Genomic DNA, 24,521 nt, shown 5'->3' on the forward strand with positions numbered 1-24,521 from the left:
TGGCTTGAAAATGGAGCAACGATTGACGCGGCGTTGGAGGGACACGAAAAACTGGGTTGGGGAGACATCATTTAGGCAGACTTGCAACAGTTGATGATGGGCGGAGGTGCAAGGAGAACGACGATGGTTGGGGATGCAACGTCACGTCGTTTTATCATAATGATTGGCTTGAATGATTGCCTCGGCACAAAAAGGCGACACAAGAAAATAAAACGCAGCACCACAAAGAACCCTATCCGAACGATTATCGGCCTGCCCAATGTCAGGTCAGTGTAAGTTCAAACCAGTGTTTGGTGTGTTGGGCAGCGGTGAATGGAGGGTGGGACAAGAACGGCACGGGAGATTTTTTAGTGGGTGGTTTTGCCAGGGCAGCGAGGGCATGGACAGCTCAGCGGACAACAACTTGACAGATGACAGCGAATGTGGCGCTGCGCAACGATGGAGGGAATTACGAATACTAATATTGTCATCCAACATTTGCAGCATTTGTTGATAAGTTTCAAATTTTCCACTCCACACAATTGTTGGCTCCACACGTCTTCATTTGTACGACTCCAGTCCCTTATATAGTAGAACAAAACAACAGTTACATTATTTACAGCCAGTGCAGTCGGCTTTGCTGTGATAATTGTTCTATTCCTGTTTGTTGAGCATTCATCGATTTCTATTTTTGAAAATGGAAAAAGGGGAAAGGCCCCGCTATCAGAATTGATCTGATCTTCCTAACAGTCGTGACAGGCATGTGTGCTTTGTCAACTATAACCAGGCAATCCCTCCATGTGCATGCGGGTTCAGAACTCTCGGTCACTATATCAAGAATTCTCAAACTTGATTTGAGAGTTGTACATTGAGGGTCCCCCATCAACAGTCCCACTACCCATAAAGAGTTTGGATTGAATACATGAAGTGTATTTTTAATTCTGATACTGCCTGACGAACCACATCAGCAGTTTGAAATAATGTTGTCCTTGAACCGAGCCACATTGTATGCCCCATATAGGTCTTTGACCCCTCCGACATGAAAATGACACAAGGATGTTGAGTTTCTGGGCGAAACTCTACACTGTTGGCACCTGACAAACCAAGAACAGAACGTGCAAATTCAATGACAGCAATCTGTATCCCCAAGAAAATGCCAAGATAGGGTATTCGATTTTCACGTGCATATTTTGTTGCCTGTGTTTTTCCTTGGACACCTTGATCACCAAATCCCCCTGGGACCAGAACACCAGTTGCACCCTTCAAAACCTTCCATGCAGAAGCATGAACATCTGGTCTCTTTTTTGTAGCTTCATCTTCAAGATCGGAAGTTGCAACCCATTCTATAGATAATTTCAATGAGTATGCAACATAAACATGTAAAAGAGCCTTCAATACAGAAAGGTAAGAATCTGACAGGCAAGTATATTTTCCCACCATGGTAATTTTTATAGGAGTTAGAAGGTTATCATAGCACACTGCTCTCACAGTCCATACCTCTAAATTTGGGGTTTTAGAAAAACTTAATATATTCAACTATTTCATTATTGCCTCGTGTGCCTTTTGATACCTTAGCAATAAAGGGACATGCCAAATGTTTGATACATCATAAATATTAAGAATGTTGCTTTCTGGAACATGACAAAATTGAGACAACATCTCCTTAGTATTCTCTAGTAAGGGCTGAGAACTTCGAAAAACTAGCCAATGAGGTGTCAACCCCAATGCTCTTAGTTCCCGAACACTATGTTGTGTTGGTTTGGTTTTCTTCTCTCCAACAACACCTATAAAAGGTACAAGGTTTACATGGACCCAACAAAAGTTTTTTGGCCCAACTAAATATGACAGTTGACACAAAGACTCAATGAATGGCATTGATTTAATATCCCCAATTGTTCCATCCAATTCAATGACATAGACATCTACTGGACCTTCTTTCCCATCAACATGAATTCCTGCATTTTCTTCTTTCTCTTCCCCATAATCCACTTTTTCTTTTTCAAATATGTTGTCTTCATAATTATCTTCAAAACTATCTTCTTCTTTTGTTTCTTCCATGTCTTCCTCTTCATCATCATCAATGTCTTCTTCTGCATCTTTCTCATGGTTATGATATTGTTCATCTTCTCGTTTTTCAAGATGGTCCTCATCCACATCAAGATCAGTGTCATCTGGATTTTCATCTTGATCGATATCCTTTTCATATTCATCATTATCTATCACATCTTCACGTTCTTGATCAAAATCTTCTTCTTCTGCTTCACCTTGTTCCATTTCTTCATTGTCGTTATCATCTTCCTTATTATCGATTTCCTTTTGACATGCTTTAACTTCTGCAAATGATTTTTCTAAACGCTGAAATGCTTCTTGAATTTTACTAAATTGTTCAACACATTCAGGCGTGAACGTAATGGCACATTGTGCGGCGAACAACATTCAAAGACCTGCATGATTATATTATGTGCCATGGCCTTTGATACCACTGAAGCATAAAAACTGATAGCTTGTAGGATTGAATGTAAAAATATACAAGAGGTATTTTGTAATAATAATTTATTATTTATATAAATGTATAAGTGATGAATGTTACAATGAGGACCTGCATATATATACCTAAGCAGGTGTCCTTTCGTGACTGGGCATGTCTTTTAGACATGCCTTTTCACTTAACTTAATGACTATTTAATATAACCAATATTTGATTATTTAATATTTACATTAATTTTATTTATGTCACCTGTTATGAATTATATTCATAACAAAAGCGCAGACCTAAACCTCATAGAAAATAAGGTCATGGAACATGTTAAGGGCTCAATCACCAAAAAAAAAAAAGATGCTCAAGCACTCACAAGGATATGAAAGGGTAAGTAAGGGCTCAAAGGATTCTCATAGAATCCATCAAGGATCCCTTCATTCCCTATATACAAAACTTGAAACTTCAAAATCAATATATGACAAACTTGTGGATTTGTTTTCCATAAGCACTACAAGAGAAGTTATATCGTTAATACAAGAACTCTACCAATTTGAGGATATCTAAAGAAGAAGGAATCACCTCATACTTTATGAGGATATCTGAAATAAGGGATCAATTCCAAGATTTGGGAGAAATTATGTATGACAAAGAAATGACTACCACAATACTTAATGCACTACCTGAGGAATGGGGTAACTTTACAACAAGCATATATGGGAAGAAGTAAGCTGCTCCATTCAAAGATCTATGGTCACTATGTAAAATAGAAGAGACCAGGTTGAAAGCAAAATTTGATGTAGGATCAAATGAGCAAACTCAAGCATATGCTGCTATGGCAAAGAGAAAAGGGAAGTTTGGGAAATTTGGTCCTCAAAAAAGAAAGAAGAACATGGCAAAGGTTCAATGCTATGGATGTCAAGAATATGGGCACTACAAGAGAGATTGTCCTAAACTCAAGAAGGACAACAACAAAAGAGGAAGAGAAGAAGCCCATATCACTGAAGAAGTGGAGGAAGCTGAAAAGAAGAAATCCAAGAAAGAGGAAGTAAAATATCTCTACTATGATTGAGATAGTCTTCCTCACCTAGTTCTTTTCAAGTTTTTGTTTTCAAGTTGTTTTGTTGTATAGCTATCATGATAGGAAGTACTAAGAAGCATGATAGGATGCATCATGGCATCATAGAAGCATACGATTGAAAGCAAGAGCTCATGACATTATCTTAGAAGAAGTATGAAAGATAGTTGAAATAGAAGTCTATGGCAACCACCTATAGAAAGATGTAGCTCTTGGTAACCTCATTAGAAGCATAAGTAGCACTTATGGAAAGAAGAAAGTCATCTAGTATAAAAATATCATCATACATCATTCAAGAGGAGCATTTTTCGGATGAGGATAATCAAGATCCTCCGTTGGAATCTTCACTAGAAGGTTCACCTATTGAAAGGAGCAAGTGTTTCGAGAATTCCACCTTGTATGGGATTCATGGAATAAAGGTATGATGTCATAAGATACGAAGCAGGTCAAGATGATTGGAGCTCTTTCAATCAAGGAAGCTGTTGAAGGAAGTCTAGATGACCTAAAGAAAGAAATGAGGTATGTATGCATATATTTGATTAAGGCATGTCATATGGTTGCAAATATCATGAATGAATGCTCTACCTCGAGAGCATGATCAAAAGAAAAGGATTTCCACCTTTGGAAGGATGCAAGAAGGCATGATTCACACATTGACAAGATGAAATCAACATAATATGTTCGCATATGAAATATGAGGTGGTTGACAAAATTGGAAGAACTATGATTGGAAGTTCCTGGAAAGAAATGTGTGAAGAAAGAAAGGAAGAGATCATGAAAAATGCAACTATGGAGAAGACAATCAACATCCAAGGACTAAAAGATTTGACTTTGATATCTCCATGAGAAAGATATGAAGACCCTGATGAAGTCTGGAAAAGGAGACCCTTGACATTATATATCTTTTTGTAGATGTGTCAATATGTATGCAGGATGTTGATACAAACAAGGAGATGTCATGATGAAAGACCATCACAAAGGTATTTTTTTGATTTAATATTCATTTTCCATTTTTGAACAATATCTGAATGTGCTTATGCAGAGCTGCCAAGGGAAGAGTTGTGGAAGTCTTCTACAACTAATGCTCATGTGACAGAATGAAAGGTCCTTAAGGAGACATGACATGAAGATGGCAGCAAGGCATGAAGGAAGCTCGGATATGGACTAATGGATCACTTTCCGATGAAAAGAAGGATGACATGACTGACATGATTCATGAATGAAAGTGATGGATGGTTTGTGCCTTACTAAGAAGTCCCAAAAGATGAAAGCTCCATAACAAAGAAGATGAAATTCATGACATCGAAAGAGGGAGGAGCCCCTCGAGCAGCTGATTGTCCCATGATCTATAACTAAAAGAGTTGTTGGAAGCAAGCCCCTAGTTAAGAAAGAGCTTGGTCAAGTCCCTCGATAAGAGGGAGCTTGGGTACATTCCTTTTATGGAATGGGTTGGTCATCCTTGGTTAAGAGGGAGTGACAAGATATGGTTCTCTACTTCATGTGTCATGCACTAGACCAGGACTAACAACCATAAGTCTTAGTGAAGGTCGTGAAGAGAGATAGACACATCCTTCTTGTCTTCACTTGGGAAGATAGAATGAAGGATTGGGTAAGCATCTAGCATCCGATACTTGAAAAATTTCAACCCCCATTCCAATTATCAGTTTTCATTATCACTCCATGCATTTAGCTTTAAATCCAAGCATGATAAAAAATTCCAAAATCTGGAAATGACAATATTTTCTGAAAACACAAATTTAGAGATTTCACAACTACTGAAAATGAAGCAATAAAACATAACAAAATTATGACAGACACACATAGAAAATAACACAGTGATTTTTTGTCAATGTGACCCTGGAAAAACCCCCTACAACTCTTGGGGAAAACCAGTTTCAGAGCTCTTCTTTATTTCTGAAAATGCTTTTATAGAGAAACTAAAATACACAGTAAAAATTCCAGCAACTACAAATCACAACTTATCTCGATTTCCGTGCTAGAACTCCACCTCGAAAATCGTGCCAAACAGCCAAAACAGAAATTTTTACAACAATAAAACAACATTAAATGTTGTATGGCCTGCCTTGAAAAATGTTCCCAAAACTTGTTGTACAGACTGTACAGATTTCCATAGCTGCCTCGAAATTCGTGCCCAAATCTGCTTCAAAATGTGTGCCCTTGTTGCTATCCCTCTTCCTCAATTTTTGTGTCTTTCTCGTGCTGTAAGGTTTTGCCTTGGGATGTGTGCCAATAAATGTTGCTGTCGAGATTCGCTGAAATGTATTATTGTTGCTCTCCTTCACTTCCTCATTGCTCAGAAATTTTCTCCTTGCTCTCTCTTCTCTTTCTCTCAAATGCTCATGAAAGAATGAACGATCTTTTCCTCTTCTCTTCTCCTTTTATTCTCTAAATGACCTTTTGGGTTGCTCTAAGATCTAATGGATGAGATTCATTTAGATCTAGGGATGAGAATAAATGTGCATTTAATTCTCACTTTCTATTTTTTAACTCACCCACTTAAATAAAGACCCACTTAGCGTTTTATTTCCATAGTCACTTTTTCACTTTCTAATTCTTCATTGAGTTTAATAAAGTCACCTTTAAATTAGAATGTAACTTTACCACTTATAAAGTCACTTTTAAATTAGAATGTAACTTTACCACTTATAAAATCACTTTTAAATTAAATTGACTTTACCACTTATAAAGTCACTTTAGGAGAAAAGTACAAATAAATTTGGACACTTTTCCCTAGGCCAAAGATCAAAGCCTTAGGGAACCACTTGTCCTTTGGTACCCAAATTTTAACACTCCCTCTTACCGAGGAAAGTGTTCCTCACCACTCCCATCTTGTCTCTGAAGTAGACATGCTTGCCCCGTGGTAAGGCTTTGGTGAAAATGTTCGCTACCTGCTCATTTGTGGAAATGTACTCAAGCTTGACAACTCCCTTTTGGACATAGTCTCTAATGAAGTGATACTTGATCTCAATATGCCTTGACCTGTCATGAAAAACAGGATTCTCCATGACTTTTATGCAACTCTGATTATCATAGTAAATTACTGAAGGTCTCAATCCCTGACCAAATAGACCAAACAACATCTTGGGAAGCCATATGGTCTCACGGCTAGCCAAACTAGCTGCCATATACTCTACCACGGCTGAGCTCAATGCAACTGACTGTTGTTTCCGACTGATCCACGACACAACTGTCGAACCCAACCCAAAACAGCACCCGGAAGTACTCTTCCTATCTGAAGCACAACCTACCCAATCTGAATCTGTGTACCCTGCCAGTCTCACTCCATCACCCTGTCTATAATCCAGACCAAAATCCACAGTCCCCTACAAGTAACGAAGAATGTGTTTTGCAGCCACCCAGTGCACTCTCCTGGGCTCACACATGAACTGACTCATAGTGTTAACTGCAAAACATATATCTGGTCGAGTGTTGACCAAATACATCAAACAACCAATCAGTTGTCTGTATAGAGTATGATCAACTCAGAATCAGAATCATGAAGCTTCTTCCAGTAAGTGATCATAGGTGTAGACATGGTTTTGTAGTCCTCCATGTGAAATCTACTAAGAATATCCACAATGTACTTCCCTTGTCCCAGGAAGAAATGCCCCTCCTCCTGCCACACCTCCAATCCCAGAAAATAATGCATCAAGCCGATATCCTTCATCTCAAACTCTGAAGCAAGATCTCTCTTGCAGCACTCAATGAATCTCTCTGCACCAGTGATGATCAAGTCATCAACATACAACACCAGAATAAGAGGCTCCTCACCCACCACAATGAAGTATAAGTTCGGATCAGCCTCACTCTTTGTGAAACCTAACTGCTGCAAGTATGTATCAATCCTAGAGTACCAAGCTCTAGGAGCTTGCTTCAGGCCATAGAGTGCCTTTTTCAATCTGCATACGTGGGACTCCTTCCCATGCACCTCAAAGCCATGTGGCTGCTCATAAACCTCCTCCTGAATGAAGCCATTGAGAAATGCGGTCTTCACATCCATCTGGTGGATCTTCCAACCCATCTCTACTGCAATCGATATAATGGAGCGAATAGATGTATACCGAGCTACGAGAGCAAAGGTCTCCTAATAGTCAACTCCCTCTACCTGTGAGAACCCTCTCACCACAAATTGAACCTTGAACTTCTCGATGTTGCCATCTACAACATGCTTTATCTTGTAGAGCCATCTGAAAGTAACCACTGATTTACCTTCAGGCCTCAGCACTACCTCCCAAACATCGTTCTTCATAATAGAAGAATACTCCTCCATCATGGCCTCTCTCCAGACCTGCTGGTTGGCTACCTCCTCATAACTAGAAGGCTCGGAGTCAACAATGCTTGTTACCAATGCCATGTAACTACAGAACTGCTCAGGTGGTTTACTCTCTCTAACCTATCTCTTTGGCCCAGCAACTGATGTGGCCCTGCGCAAGGTATCTTGAAGCCACCTGGGCTTCCTCTTCCCAGAGCATACTTCTCCCACTGGAGTGAAAGAATCCTCATCATCATCAGAAGCCTGAACTCCTGAAGGCCTACCAATTGACCTCATGCCTGAATCTGTGCTTGTAGATGCTGAAGTACCATGCGAACTGTCCATTAGTGGACTACCCTGTGAACTACTCTGCGGATTGCCCTGCATGTTGCCCGAAGAACCACCCACCTGACTCTGAGAGCCACTTCTCACTGATGGACCTGACATTGTAATCGATGTACCTCCTAATCCCTAACCAGTGGATCCCTGTGACTGACACAATTGCTCCTGAGGGTCTGGTGACTTTGGAGACTCTAACTCCCATGACCTCCTGAAAGCTCTCTCCTCCTCGAACTCCACATCCCACCTGACAACCACTTTCCTCTGCGCAGGAATATAAATCCGATAAGCTTTCGAGGTCTTGCTATAACCGACAAAGATGCCCTTGTCTGCAGTGGGCTCTAGCTTGGTCCTGTTCTCCTTGGGGACATAGGAATGTGTAAGGCACCCAAAGATACAAAAGTACCCAACATCAGGCTTCTTCCCAGAAAATGTTCTGCAAGTACACAGTAGTGTTGCAGGCCTCTGCCCACAAAAATAAAGGTAACCCCTGATCATGAAGCATGGTGTTGGCAGCCCTTGCAATGGATCTGTTCTTCCTCTCTGCAACACCATTCTGCTAGGGGTAGTAAGGAACTGTGAACTCCCTCCTAATGCGTACCTCAGCACAAAAATCAACAAACTCACCAAGGGTATACTCCCCTCCATTGTCCAACCTGAGGACCTTGATCTTCCTACCTGCCTGGGTCCCCACACGAGCTTTGAACTCTTGAAACCACTTGAAGACCTCACTCTTGGTCTTCAAGAAATATATCCAGGTCTTCCTGGAGTGGTCATCAATGAATAAAACATAGTACTCATAGCCACTCAAGGATACATGAGACATCCAACCATTCACATCGATATGAATCAAGTCAAGGATCCCGGTCGGTCAGCCGTCACTATTGGGAAAAGGGGATCTGGCAAACTTCCCCATAGCATATCCTCTGCATACATCAAGGTGATAAGAACTGAAATTTGGCACACCAATGGTGATCTCCTACAATGTACTCAAAGCCCCATGATACATGTGCCCCATCCTGCGGTGCAAAATCTCACACAACTCTAAACTACTAGATCTGTTGTCGGTATTGTCTAGGGTGCTACTACTCAATGCCATCAGGGTTGGAATGAGAACTTGCACACCTTGGCATGGCGCACACCAATCTCTCTAGCTAAAGAAGCTGGAGTTCCCCTAGGATATATAAGCACCTGCCCTCTCCTAAACAACACATCATACCCTTTGTCTTCAAGTGCTGCGACAGATATTAGGTTCTTCTTCATTCCAGGCACATAAAATATCTAACACTTTCAAGGGAGGTTTGGGTCCCCTATCAAATGTCAATGTCCCCACACTGACTGCTCTAACAATGTTGTCATCACCAAGTACTACTTCCATATCAATATCACCCTCTGAAAGCTCTAAGAAGTACTCTCTGACGCCTATCATGTGGCAGGAAGCGCCATTGTCAACATACCAAATGCTAGAAGATGCTCTGCTAGTAGCGGGGAATGCAAACTCCCTCTGAACCTATATGGCAAGTGATCCTGCACTAGTGGCCTCACAAGCTATGAACCCAAATTCCTGATCAAAGCTCTTTGAGAAGCTCTCTATCTCTGCAGAAACTACCACGAGTTTGTCTTTCCCTTTCTTGTTCTTCTTCTCCGAACACACAACAACATAGTGTCCCAACTTTTGACAATTCCAACATAGTGCCCTTCTCCTTATTTTGCTGCTTGCCTTTACCTTTGCCTTTGACTCCACTGTTGGAAGCTTGCTTCTTTGCTCTGCACTTCTTGCCTCTTGCTAACAATGCCACATTGTCATCCTCCTCCACCTATTTGGCTGCTCCAAGATGGTTCTTTCTGATCTCATTCTAAATGCAATCATCCCAAAACCTCTCCCAATCGAGAAGGTTTTCCCGTGCAACAATGCCATCCACAAAATTCTCCCAAGTCTTGGGAAGACCATTCAAAGCAATCCTCACCAACTCAGTGGGTGCAATGATCTCACCTACGGCTGCCAACTCATCTCTCACTAAAGCGATCTTTGTGAGGTATGCTATAGCACTGTCAGTCTTAGCCATTTTAATGGCCTTCAATTTCTCCTTTAGGACCATTTTCCTGTTTTTATTTGAGCTCTGGTGAAGACTGGTCAAGGTTGTCCACATCTCATGTGCATAAGTCTTTCCTCTCACATGAGGAATGACATGGTCTTTGATTCCTTCCAAAATCAATCATTTTGCCTTAGCATTCTTTTTGTTAAACTCTGCCAATTGTACAAGGTCAGCAGGTACTACCACTAGGTTCTGTGTGGTATTTACCATAATGCCCCAGACTTCTGCTTACTAAAGATGCTCTGTATTCTCTCCTTCCATGCACTGTAGTTGTTCTGCCCATCCAACCTGTCTTCAACTCTCAAACCCAAAGACATGTTTCACTGTCCTAGCAAACTAAAATTTTCAAATTTGTGATAAAAGTTTCTGTTTTCTGTGTAAAAATCAGTTCGCTGTAATTTTCACTTCGCTGTCCCAAACTGCACTTTTCAGCCAACCAAGCTTTGATACCATGAAGAATTTCAACCCCCACTCCGGTTATCAGTTTTCATTATCACTCCATGCATTTAGTTTTAAATCCAAACATGATAAAAAATTATAAAATCTGGAAATGACAATATTTTCTAAAAACACAAATTTGGAGATTTCACCACTGCTGAAATTGCAGAAAAAAACACAGCAAAATTATGACAGCCACACACAGAAAATAACATAGTGATTTTTGGTCAATGTGACCCTAGAAAAACCCCCTACAACTCTTGGGGGGAACCAGTTTGAGAGCTCTTCTTTATTTCTGAAAATGCTTTTACAGAGACTGAAATACACAGTAAAAATTCCAGCAACCACAAATTACAACTTATCTTGATTTCTGTGATTGAACTCCACCTCGAAAATCATGCCAATCAGCAAAAAGCCAAAACATAAATTTTTATAGCAATAAAACAGCGTTAAATGTTGTACGGCCTGCCTCGAAAAGTGTGCCCAAAACTTGTTGTACGGACTGTACAGATTTCGACAATACGATTACCTCGAAATTCATGCCCAAATCTGCCTCAAAATTTGTGCCCTTACTGTTGTCCCTCTTTCTTGATTTCTATGTCTTTCTCCTGCTGTACGGTATTTCCTTGGGATGCATGCCAATAAATGTTGTTGTCTAGATTTACTGAAATGTATTCTTGCTGCTCTTCTTCACTTCCTCGCTGCTCAAAAATTTTCTCCTTGCTCTTTGTTCTCTTTCTCTCAAATGCTCATGAAAGAATGAATGCTCCTTTCCTCTTGTTGACCACTACCGGTCAACTACCCATGCAGTACACCTCCTTTTTCTTTGCAAGAAAAGGGCAGCAACTGATCAATGTGTCCGTGCCATCCAGCAGTCATCAGCAGCTTGATCAATCTAATTGTAAACCCAGTCTGCATGTATTAATTGTAAATAATCTTAGCAGATATGAGTTGTGTATGTGAATTGCCTAGGTGGACCTAACTTTCTAGTGGTAATCTACGTCTCGGAAGGTTTTTTGTCTCACCGATCCATGGATCGGCAGAGTTTTCCTTCAAACCTGACCCCAAAGCCGGGATGGATTTTGTCATTGGAATTTTAGGAGAATCCTAGTGTGTTGATCTGCTAGATTATAGTTGTGTCGCAGAACTGGGAGATTTGTGAGGGTCTATGTTAAAGGGGTTTTCCCCCTTAAGATGTAATTTGTAAAGTCATCATGAAATGTGTCTTGAGGGTCGAAAAATGTTTTAAATCCCCTCATGAGTCCTAAGTCCTAGGTCCTAGGTGATGTTTCCGAAGGTTTAGTTCGATGATCCATTTTAAAATGAATTAAAAAATTAAAAAATGAATAAAAATAATAAAATAAATAAAAAATTAAAAAATGAAATAAAAAAAAAAAAAAAAAATTAAAAAATAAAGAAAAAACCCTAACTAATAAAATAATAATATTTTAAGTGAATAAATCGACGGATGAGATCAAGAGATGTCTTGATCCTCATCAACGGTCGAGATCATTTCTACATGGATCAATCGAACTAGCCGTTGGAGTCATTTCCTTTATATAGGGTCTTAGGGGGTCATTTCAGATCATTGGATCTGTGAGTCTGATACTGATAAAGCTCTCTTGTAAATCTGTTTCTGGTTAATAAAAGAAGACTTTGGGGTCCATATCTTGCTGGTTTACTCTCTTAAAATGCTGTGAGATTGTTTCATTTTCTGCATATGTTATTTTCAGCCGTTAATAATAGCTTTTTGTAGAGTATTGTGAGCACAGGTATCTTGTTCACTTGCTGGGGTTTGGGTGCTATTAGGGTTTCTGAAGTAATGGCAGGTATCTCCATTACTTTCTGAGATCTAGCAGCATTTTTGCCCTCTTTACTGATGGTTGTTATGAGCTGTGCAGAAAAAACCCTTATTGAAGAAGATTTGGTGGGCGTTAGGGGAAGTTCTCGGCTGAACCAGCCAACTCCCACAACCATTTTTCGCTGAGCCCAGTTGGATTTGATCCTGGGTTTATCATTCAGTTTATTTTGTTTATTTGCATGAGAGATTTTCTGAAGTCCTTCACAGTGAAAATCTGAAATCTTTATTTCTTTAAAATTTTCTGTGCTTATTGATGAATCTGGCTGTTAAGGGGCCAAATTTGTAAATTAATCAGCTGTCTTAGGGTTTCAAATTTTTCTGATCTAGGGTTTCAAATTTTTGTTTTATACAGTTTTTTTTTTTATTAGGATTTTGTTTTCTTGTGTTTGCAGCTGCGAGGTTTTCAGTGATGGCTTAACGAAATCGTGCATACTTCGTTCTTTTCTCCCGCCTGCTTTGATCCTCATTGATTTGAGCATTATCAAGCGAATATTGAACTTGTGTTATCCTGTGAGCATCAGTTGATAGAATAAAGATGGTGTGCGTAATTGCAGTTTTCAAGAAGTGATGCATGTGTGGAGATGCCACAAAGCCTAGATCGGCGGTAGTCCAAGAACTGGATGCGAGAAACGCAGAGATCTATTGAGCGCTATCGAAAACTTCATCAAAAAAAAAAAACCTGAGCTCCGCCTTCAGCGTCGACCCTTATCAAATCATCCCAACCTGGTCCATACGCTGCTATTTCCGTCAAACTTTGTGCATCGAAGCAGTAAAGCAGATCAAGAGGGAAACGTTTGTACTCTATCCCAGATCCACGCACCTGCAAATGCAAAAGGTATAAATCGTACGCATATCGGGAAAATCGGATTTCAAGAAAGCCGACAGTGGCATGAACATTCTCCAGTCGAAGCCCTTAGGCTGCCAGCAGTTCCAGTCACGTTTTTTTAATCTCATACGCCTGAAATCGAAGTTGCCAAGCGCTGCCTTCTGGTGACTGAGCCTGTGTCTGCCGTCGACTGTGCACCAAACCGAATATTTTTTGTTGCGTTCACACTCAGAAAACGCCCAGGAAATCGTGTTTTGTTGAGCCAATGTTTCGTTGCTTTCATCAGTGGTGATTTCGGTCGCTGGAGGCTTCAAAGCGGTTGCGAATAGATACATAGGCTCAACGCATGAAAACGTTAGTTGCCTCAGCGTGAATATCCGTCTAGGGTCACGTCGTTTCAGCGGCTAAGGTTGTCACGCCAGATGGGACAGAAGTATTCTGATCTAGGGTTTCAAATTTTTGTTTTATACAGTTTTTTTTTTTATTAGGATTTTGTTTTCTTGTGTTTGCAGCTGCAAGGTTTTCAGTGATGGCTTAACGAAATCGTGCATACTTCGTTCTTTTCTCCCGCCTGCTTTGATCCTCATTGATTTGAGCATTATCAAGCGAATATTGAACTTGTGTTATCCTGTGAGCATCAGTTGATAGAATAAAGATGGTGTGCGTAATTGCAGTTTTCAAGAAGTGATGCATGTGTGGAGATGCCACAAAGCCTAGATCGGCGGTAGTCCAAGAACTGGATGCGAGAAACGCAGAGATCTATTGAGCGCTATCGAAAACTTCATCAAAAAAAAAAACCTGAGCTCCGCCTTCAGCGTCGACCCTTATCAAATCATCCCAACCTGGTCCATACGCTGCTATTTCCGTCAAACTTTGTGCATCGAAGCAGTAAAGCAGATCAAGAGGGAAACGTCTGTACTCTATCCCAGATCCACGCACCTGCAAATGCAAAAGGTATAAATCGTACGCATATCGGGAAAATCGGATTTCAAGAAAGCCGACAGTGGCATGAACATTCTCCAGTCGAAGCCCTTAGGCTGCCAGCAGTTCCAGTCACGTTTTTTTAATCTCATACGCCTGAAATCGAAGTTGCCAAGCGCTGCCGTCTGGTGACTGAGCCTGTGTCTGCCGTCGACTGTGCACCAAACCGAATATTTTTTTGCTGCGTTCACACTCAGAAAACGCCCAGGAAATCGTGTTTTGTTGAGCCAATGTTTCGTTGCTTTCATCAGTGGTGATTTCGGTCGCTGGAGGCTTCAAAGCGGTGGCGAATAGATACATAGGCTCAACGCATGAAAACGTTAGTTGCCTCAGCGTGAATATCCGTCTAGGGTCACGTCGTTTCAGCGGCTAAGGTTGTCACGCCAGATGGGACAGAAGTATTCTCAGGCCGCTTGAAAACTCTCTGCTCCAGGTAAGAAAGCCGTGCCTCCTTTCTGCTGTCGAAACCATATAAATTTTTCGCCCCTGCGTTTTCCACGTCTGCTATCGAAATGCTCAGGTAAAAAATCTAACGAATTTTCCATTTGTTTTGGTGTGGTAAATGTCATATGCAGGTATACACTTTATTTTATTTCGATCAATTTTTGGTTTGGTTTATTTTAGTTTTAATATAACATGTATCATATATTTTCGATAATTTAATTCTTAGTTTTGTGATATAGGATATTCATGTGGTCATTTTAGGGTTTAGTCATAATTCTTAGATTTTAGTTTTAAAATTTGATTTGAATTTAGTTTACTTTTATTTTTATTTTGAAAAATAAAAAATAAAAAAAGCCATTCATTTATGTTTTAGACTTAGGTTTTATTAACTTTTGTTTATTAGTTTATTTAGATTCTAGTTTTTTTGATTTGATTTTTATATTAGGATTTTAGTTTGTATAAATTTTAATTCCTAAAAAAAAAAAAAATTTGAAAAAGTATAAAAAAAATTCGGTGGAAAATTCTCTTCGTCAGATCTAGTCATTTTCGGGAATTGTCATATCTTTCATGCTGAGATCTAGATTTTCAGGTCGAGATGCGAAATTGATATCTGGTTAATGGTTTATGATTCGTGGTGGTTTAAAACATTTATTTTTTTGAAAATTCTCAATTGCTGGATATCGTTTTGGTCATTCTAAGAGCATTGTGATGATAGATGATTGCTGTTCACAGTTTATGTTTCTATATCATCTAGCAAGTAATCGTTTTAACCACAATCTCTTAAGGCACTGGTCTGCTAAATTAATCAAATCCATCGAGTGCTTTTTACATCGTATCTCGTGTCTCCCAACCAACTGGTCGACAGTTGGTCTCATCATCTCACAGGGACTACCCCCCTTAGCCGCGGGAGACAGGCTTAAACGGAGGGATCGGGGATCAGAGTGACAGCCCCCGGTCTGAGCGTTGTCGTGTCAATCCGCGCGACAACATTTTTTGGCGCCGTTGCCGGGGACTTTGTTTTCTCGGCATTTCATCATCTTTTCATCATTCATCGTTCATCTGTCTATCATTCGTTTGAGCCGGCAACGACAACATTTTTTGGCGCCGTTGCCGGGGAACACTTTTGTTCTCGGTGTTTCAACGACAATCTTCCTTCTCATTTTTATCTTTTCATCTGGCCCGGCAGCGCCAACATTTTTGGCGCCGTTGCCGGGGAGTCTTTATTCTCGGTGTTTCAACGACTTTTTCTCTCATCTTCTCATCGTTCTTATTTCTCATTTGAGCTGGCAGACTCGGCGTTTGAGGTTATCATTTGGATCTTTTCTTGCCTTATTTCTTCGGTGTGTTTCTTGTTTGGGTGGCCACTCCATTTTCTTATTTTTTCCCAGACAAGAAGCCTCCCGCATATATGTTTGTTGATTACTTCTTGAATCTTGGAATCAGATTTATTGTTCAAGTGGCGACTCCACTTCTTTCATCTTTTGATTTTCTTGAGCAGAGATCTAGTTCTATTATCCATTTCATCCTTTATTGTTCATCATGGATTATTCATGTAAACCATGTCGTTTTACTCACCGTCTCCATGATTTTCCGGAAGATTCCATTCCTAAGTTACCTATTTTCTCGGGTGGTGATCCAATCGCTGTTACAGGCATCTAGTCTTGTTTACTCGCATCATGATCATATACTGTAGATCCCCTCAGTTTAATCATGAAGATATCAAAATGCGCCTATTTGCCCTTTCTTTAGAAGATGATGCTTTGAATTGGTTTAACAATTTTCCAAAGGAATCTTTCACTTCTTTAGAAGACATTGTCGATGCTTTTAAAAATAGATATGGTTATCCAAACAGCTTGCCTTCTACCTCTAAAATTGTGCAACAGAATGAAAGTAATTTGACAAGCGGTCCAACTGAAAGATCCCAAGACGATTCATCATGTCAGAATGTGTCATCCACCGGAAATATTGCAGATCAAGTTCATGATAGTGAAAAATTAGGGACAAATGACAATGAAAGGGAAGAGCAAAAGCAAATTTTACGAGATCTAATGATGCTGGTGAGAAATATGGAAATCAACCAAACTAATTATGTCAATGATGTGAAAACTTTATGCACCCACCTGGAAAAACGTAATAGGGAGATTGAGGTCACGCAAAATCAACATGCTAAGGAAATTGAGGCCATAAAAACTAAATGTGAAACAGAAATTAGAATCATGCAAAGCAAGATGTCAGTCTTAGAGGAAAATATGGTGACCATGAAAGCTGATCATGATAGGGAAATTGACTCTATGCAAAATAAGTTATTCACTATGGATGAGGAAATGACTATCATGACATTCAATCATAACAATCAGTTGGCTGACATGCAAGCGAATCATGAAGAAGAAATAAATTTCATGCAACATTGCTTGATGGACATAAAAGAAAAGAATGATAAAGTAATAAAACACATGCAAGAGCACCATGCCATACAAATCAGTGCTATAAGGGATGAATGCTCTAGTCAGATGGATGCCATTAGAATACAAGTTCAAAAGATTCAACAATGGTCAGATGATAAGAGAAACCAGGAGCCTTCTCATTTGCCGCAACAAGCTTCATCTTATTATGAGGAGGTCATTAGTTCAATTGAAAGATGGTTAATTGAAGGTGATCCGGATAGATTTAAGAATGATAAAGATCAGATGCAGGATAAAGAAAGACATATCACGCATACTTCATCTGATAGTTTTGAAACAGAAAGTTCCAAGTCATCAGTAATTCCACCTGCCAGAAAGAAAAAGCGCAAAAGAAAGAAAATAAGAAGAAGATTTGACGCATCAGACGGCCGCGAGCAGCTTGATTTTCGGATAGGAAAGAGTCCTACCATATGCAAAATTGGACATGGCACATCCGACAAGCAGCCGACAGATTTGCCTGAAAGTAGGCAAATGCTCAGTATGCACTTTATTGAACACATCTCATGCCATGGGGCATCTTTTGTATCATGTTTCTAACCCTACTCCTTGTTTTTCCGCATTTTTATTTCTGCTTTAGATAGTTAATAAATGAAGAGCTTTTATCTTTCCTGTGCTTAACGTATATGATGATTTTTTGGATCGACGCTACTTATTTTTGTGTTGTATGGATGCAGATTCTGGATTCTCACATTCCTGCAAGCAGCAACGAGTCCCCAAGTAGAGCCAGATGTTGACCACTACCGGTCAACTACCCATGCAGTACACCCCCTTTTTCTTTGCAAGAAAAGGGCAGCACCTGATCAGTGTGTCCGTGCCATCCAGCAGTCATCAGCAGCTTGATCAATCTAATTGTAAACCCAGTCTGCATGTATTAATTGTAAATAACCTTAGCAGATATGAGTCGTGTATGTGAATTGCCTAGGTGGACCTAACTTTCTAGTGGTAATCTACGTCCCGGAAGGTTTTTTGTCTCACCGATCCATGGATCGGCAGAGTTTTCCTTCAAACCTGACCCCAAAGCCGGGATGGATTTTGTCATTGGAATTTTAGGAGAATCCTAGTGTGTTGATCTGCTAGATTATAGTTGTGTCGCAGAACTGGGAGATTTGTGAGGGTCTATGTTAAAGGGGTTTTCCCCCTTAAGATGTAATTTGTAAAAGTCATCATGAAATGTGTCTTGAGGGTCGAGAAATGTTTTAAATCCCCTCATGAGTCCTAAGCCCTAGGTGATGTTTCCGAAGGTTTAGTTCGATGATCCATTTTAAAATGAATTAAAAAATTAAAAAATGAATAAAAATAATAAAATAATAAAATAAATAAAAAATTAAAAAATGAAATAAATAAAAAATAATAAAAAAAAAATTAAAAAATAAAAAATAAAAAAAATAAAGCAAAAACCCTAACTAATAAAATAATAATATTTTAAGTGAATAAATCGACGGATGAGATCAAGAGATGTCATGATCTTCATCAACGGTCGAGATCATTTCTACATGGATCAATCGAACTAGCCGTTGGAGTCATTTCCTTTATATAGGGTCTTAGGGGGTCATTTCAGATCATTGGATCTGTGAGTCTGATACTGAAGAAGCTCTCTTGTAAATCTGTTTCTGATTAATAAAAGAAGACTTTGGGGTCCATATCTTGCTGGTGTTATTCTCTTAAAATGTTGTGAGATTGTTTCATTTTCTGCATATGTTATTTTCAGCCGTTAATAATAGCTTTTTGTAGAGTATTGTGAGCACAGGTATCTTGTTCACTTGCTGGGGTTTGGGTGCTGTTAGGGTTTCTGAAGTAATGGCAGGTATCTCCATTACTTTCTGAGATCTAGCAGCATTTTTGCCCTCTTTACTGATGGTTGTTCTGAGCTGTGCAGAAAAAACCCTTATTGAAGAAGATTTGGTGGGCGTTAGGGGAAGTTCTCGGCTGAACCAGCCAACTCCCACAAGCATTTTTTGTTGAGCCCAGTTGGATTTGATCCTGGGTTTATCATTCAGTTTATTTTGTTTATTTGCATGAGAGATTTTCTGAAGTCCTTCACAGTGAAAATCTGAAATCTTTATTTCTTTAAAATTTTCTGTGCTTATTGATGAATCTGGCTGTTAAGGGGCCAAATTTGTAAATTAATCAGCTGTCTTAGGGTTTCAAATTTTTCTGATCTAGGGTTTCAAATTTTTGTTTTATACAGTTTTTTTTTTTTTATTAGGATTTTGTTTTCTTGTGTTTGCAGCTGCGAGGTTTTCAATGATGGCTTAACGAAATCGTGCATACTTCGTTCTTTTCTCCCGCCTGCTTTGATCCTCACTGATTTGAGCATTATCAAGGGAATATTGAACTTGTGTTATCCTGTGAGCATCAGTTGATAGAATAAAGATGGTGTGCATAATTGCAGTTTTCAAGAAGTGATGCATGTGTGGAGATGCCACAAAGCCCAGATCGGCGGTAGTCCAAGAACTGGATGCGAGAAACGCAGAGATCTATTGAGCGCTATCGAAAACTTCATCAAAAAAAAAAAAACCTGAGCTCCGCCTTCAGCGTCGACCCTTATCAAATCATCCCAACCTGGTCCATACGCTGCTATTTCCGTCAAACTTTGTGCATCGAAGCAGTAAAGCAGATCAAGAGGGAAACGTCTGTACTCTATCCCAGATCCATGCACCTGCAAATGCAAAAGGTATAAATCGTACGCATATCGGGAAAATCGGATTTCAAGAAAGCCGACAGTGGCATGAACATTCTCCAGTCGAAGCCCTTAGGCTGCTAGCAGTTCCAGTCACGTTTTTTTTATCTCATACACCTGAAATCGACGTTGCCAAGCACTGCCTTCTGGTAACTGAGCCTGTGTCTGTCGTCGACTGTGCACCAAACCGAATATTTTTTGCTGCGTTCACACTCAGAAAACGCCCAGGAAATCGTGTTTTGTTGAGCCAATGTTTCGTTGCTTTCATCAGTGGTGATTTCGGTCGCTGGAGGCTTCAAAGCGGTGGCGAATAGATACATAGGCTCAACGCATGAAAACGTTAGTTGCCTCAGCGTGAATATCCGTCTAGGGTCACGTCGTTTCAGCGGCTAAGGTTGTCACGCCAGACGGGACAGAAGTATTCTCAGGCCGCTTGAAAACTCTCTGCTCCAGGTAAGAAAGCCGTGCCTCCTTTCTGCTGTCGAAACCATATAAATTTTTCGCCCCTGCGTTTTCCATGTCTGCTATCGAAATGCTCAGGTAAAAAATCAAACGAATTTTCCATTTGTTTTGGTGTGGTAAATGTCATATGCAGGTATACACTTTATTTTATTTCGATCAATTTTTGGTTTGGATTATTTTAGTTTTAATATAACATGTATCATATATTTTCGATAATTTAATTCTTAGTTTTGTGATATAGGATATTCATGTGGTCATTTTAGGGTTTAGTCATAATTCTTAGATTTTAGTTTTAAAATTTGATTTGAATTTAGTTTACTTTTATTTTTATTTTGAAAAATAAAAAATAAAAAAAGCCATTCATTTATGTTTTAGACTTAGGTTTTATTAACTTTTGTTTATTAGTTTATTTAGATTCTAGTTTTTTTTATTTGATTTTTATATTAGGATTTTAGTTTGTATAAATTTTAATTCCTAAAAAAAAAAAAAAAATTGAAAAAGTATAAAAAATTTCGGTGGAAAATTCTCTTCGTCAAATCCAGTCATTTTCGGGAATTGTCATATCTTTCATGCTGAGATCTAGATTTTCAGGTCGAGATGCGAAATTGATATCTGGTTAATGGTTTATGATTCGTGGTGGTTTAAAGCATTTATTTTTTTGAAAATTCTCAATTGCTGGATATCGTTTTGGTCATTCTAAGAGCATTGTGATGATAGATGATTGTTGTTCACAGTTTATGTTTCTATATCATCTAGCAAGTAATCGTTTTAACCACAATCTCTTAAGGCACTGGTCTGCTAAATTAATCAAATCCATCGAGTGCTTTTTACATCGTATCTCGTGTCTCCCAACCAACTGGTCGACAGTTGGTCTCATCATCTCACAGGGACTACCCCCCTTAGCCGCGGGAGACAGGCTTAAACGGAGGGATCGGGGATCAGAGTGACAGCCCCCGGTCTGAGCGTTGTCGTGTCAATCCGCGCGACAACATTTTTTGGCACCGTTGCCGGGGACTTTGTTTTCTCGGCATTTCATCATCTTTTCATCATTCATCGTTCATCTGTCTATCATTCGTTTGAGCCGGCAACGACAACATTTTTTGGTGCCGTTGCTGGGGAACACTTTTGTTCTCGGTGTTTCAACGACAATCTTCCTTCTCATTTTTATCTTTTCATCTGGCCCGGCAGCGCCAACATTTTTGGCGCCGTTGCCGGGGAGTCTTTATTCTCGGTGTTTCAATGACTTTTTCTCTAATCTTCTCATCGTTCTTATTTCTCATTTGAGCTGGCAGACTCGGCGTTTGAGGTTATCATTTGGATCTTTTATTGCCTTATTTCTTCGGTGTGTTTCTTGTTTGGGTGGCGACTCCATTTTCTTATTTTTTCCCAGACAAGAAGCCTCCCGCATATATGTTTGTTGATTACTTCTTGGATCTTGGAATCAAATTTATTGTTCAAGTGGCGACTCCACTTCTTTCATCTTTTGATTTTCTTGAGCAGAGATCTAGTTCTATTATCCATTTCATCCCTTATTGTTCATCATGGATTATTCATGTAAACCATGTCGTTTTACTCACCTTCTCCATGATTTTCCGGAAGATGCCATTCCTAAGTTACCTATTTTCTCGGGTGGTGATCCAATCGCTGTTAGAAGGCATCTAGTCTTGTTTACTCGCATCATGATCATATACTGTAGATCCCCTCAGTTTAATCATGAAGATATCAAAATGCGCCTATTTGTCCTTTCTTTAGAAGATGATGCTTTGAATTGGTTTAACAATTTTCCAAAGGAATCTTTCACTTCTTTAGAAGACATTGTCGATGCTTTTAAAAATAGATATGGTTATCCAAACAGCTTGCCTTCTACCTCTAAAATTGTGCAACAGAATGAAAGTAATTTGACAAGCGGTCCAACTGAAAGATCCCAAGACGATTCATCATGTCAGAATGTGTCATCCACCGGAAATATTGCAGATCAAGTTCATGATAGTGAAAAATCAGGGACAAATGACAATGAAAGGGAAGAGCAAAAGCAAATTTTACGAGATCTAATGATGCTGGTGAGAAATATGGAAATCAACCAAACTAATTATGTCAATGATGTGAAAACTTTATGCACCCACCTGGAAAAACGTAATAGGGAGATTGAGGTCACGCAAAATCAACATGCTAAGGAAATTGAGGACATAAAAACTAAATGTGAAACAGAAATTAGAATCATGCAAAGCAAGATGTCAGTCTTAGAGGAAAATATGGTGACCATGAAAGCTGATCATGATAGGGAAATTGACTTAATGCAAAATAAGTTATTCACTATGGATGAGGAAATGACTATCATGACATTCAATCATAACAATCAGTTGGCTGACATGCAAGCGAATCATGAAGAAGAAATAAATTCCATGCAACATTGCTTGATGGACATAAAAGAAAAGAATGATAAAGTAATAAAACACATGCAAGAGCACCATGCCATACAAATCAGTGCTATAAGGGATGAATGCTCTAGTCAGATGGATGCCATTAGAATACAAGTTCAAAAGATTCAACAATGGTCAGATGATAAGAGAAACCAGGAGCCTTCTCATTTGCCGCAACAAGCTTCATCTTATTATGAGGAGGTCATTAGTTCAATTGAAAGATGGTTAATTGAAGGTGATCCGGATAGATTTAAGAATGATAAAGATCAAATGCAGGATAAAGAAAGACATATCACGCATACTTCATCTGATAGTTTTGAAACAGAAAGTTCCAGGTCATCAGTAATTCCACCTGCCAGAAAGAAAAAGCGCAAAAGAAAGAAAATAAGAAGAAGATTTGACGCATCAGACGGCCGCGAGCAGCTTGATTTTCGGATAGGAAAGAGTCCTACCATATGCAAAATTGGACATGGCACATCCAACAAGCAGCCGACAGATTTGCCTGAAAGTAGGCAAATGCTCAGTATGCACTTTATTGAACACATCTGATGCCATGGGGCATCTTTTGTATCGTATTTCTAACCCTACTCGTTTTTCCGCATTTTTATTTCTGCTTTAGATAGTTAATAAATGAAGAGCTTTTATCTTTCCTGTGCTTAACGTATATGATGATTTTTTGGATGGACGCTACTTATTTTTGTGTTGTATGGATGCAGATTCTGGATTCTCACATTCCTGCAAGCAGCAACGTGTCCCCAAGTAGAGCCAGATGTTGACCACTACCGGTCAACTACCCATGCAGTACACCCTCTTTTTCTTTGCAAGAAAAGGACAGCACCTGATCAGTGTGTCTGTGCCATCCAGCAGTCATCAGCAGCTTGATCAATCTAATTGTAAACCCAGTCTGCATGTATTAATTGTAAATAATCTTAGCAGATATGAGTCGTGTATGTGAATTGCCTAGGTGGACCTAACTTTCTAGTGGTAATCTACGTCTCGGAAGGTTTTTTGTCTCACCGATCCATGGATCGGCAGAGTTTTCCTTCAAACCTGACCCCAAAGCCGGGATGGATTTTGTCATTGGAATTTTAGGAGAATCCTAGTGTGTTGATCTACTAGATTATAGTTGTCGCAGAACTGGGAGATTTGTGAGGGTCTATGTTAAAGGGGTTTTCCCCCTTAAGATGTAATTTGTAAAAGTCATCATGAAATGTGTCTTGAGGGTCGAGAAATGTTTTAAATCCCCTCATGAGTCCTAAGTCCTAGGTCCTAGGTGATGTTTCCGAAGGTTTAGTTCGATGATCCATTTTAAAATGAATTAAAAAATTAAAAAATGAATAAAAATAATAAAAAAAAATAAAAAAAAAATGAAAAAAAAAAAAATTTTAAAAATAAAAAAAATAAAGCAAAAACCCTAACTAATAAAATAATAATATTTTAAGTGAGTAAATCGACGGATGAGATCAAGAGATGTCTTGATCCTCATCAACGGTCGAGATCATTTCTACATGGATCAATCGAACTAGCCGTTGGAGTCATTTCCTTTATATAGGGTCTTAGGGGGTCATTTCAGATCATTGGATCTGTGAGTCTGATACTGAAGAAGCTCTTTTGTAAATCTGTTTCTGGTTAATAAAAGAAGACTTTGGGGTCCATATCTTGCTGGTGTTACTCTCTTAAAATGCTGTGAGATTGTTTCATTTTCT

At 39.3% G+C, this 24,521-nt stretch overlaps 2 protein-coding genes across 3 annotated transcripts in view; both read right to left on the bottom strand.

Annotated features, from left to right (window-relative positions):
• The window catches only part of LOC149245138 (transcription factor GTE6-like), a 229,504-nt gene that overhangs the window by 41,031 nt on the left and 163,952 nt on the right, over positions 1-24,521 (bottom strand). The window lies entirely within an intron of this gene.
• On the bottom strand, positions 874-20,452 carry LOC149245139 (uncharacterized). The gene is made up of 7 exons (XM_089457527.1): positions 20,336-20,452; positions 20,051-20,134; positions 19,772-19,912; positions 14,165-14,305; positions 13,264-13,360; positions 1,549-1,973; positions 874-1,431 (listed from the first exon to the last, which is right to left on the bottom strand). The coding sequence occupies exons 1-7, from the start codon at positions 20,450-20,452 to the stop codon at positions 874-876; spliced, it is 1,563 nt and encodes a 520-aa protein (XP_089313653.1).

This window comes from Pinus tabuliformis, chromosome 7, assembly GCF_031772625.1.
Source record: "Pinus tabuliformis cultivar Carrire ecotype Pingquan chromosome 7, CPIR1, whole genome shotgun sequence".
NCBI lineage: Eukaryota > Viridiplantae > Streptophyta > Pinopsida > Pinales > Pinaceae > Pinus > Pinus tabuliformis.

What these genes read in the sequence shown, in the direction of transcription:
- LOC149245139 (XM_089457527.1), bottom strand. Translation starts at nt 20,452, where the DNA reads ATGGAAAACGCAGGGGCGAAAAATTTATATGGTTTCGACAGCAGAAAG. An exon ending in ACGCTGAAGGCGGAGCTCAG is followed by an intron (nt 14,306 to 19,771) that starts GTTTTTTTTTTT and finishes TTGCATTTGCAG; the next exon opens with GTGCGTGGATCTGGGATAGA. An exon ending in ATGTCCCTTTATTGCTAAGG is followed by an intron (nt 1,432 to 1,548) that starts TATCAAAAGGCA and finishes CTTCTAACTCCT; the next exon opens with ATAAAAATTACCATGGTGGG.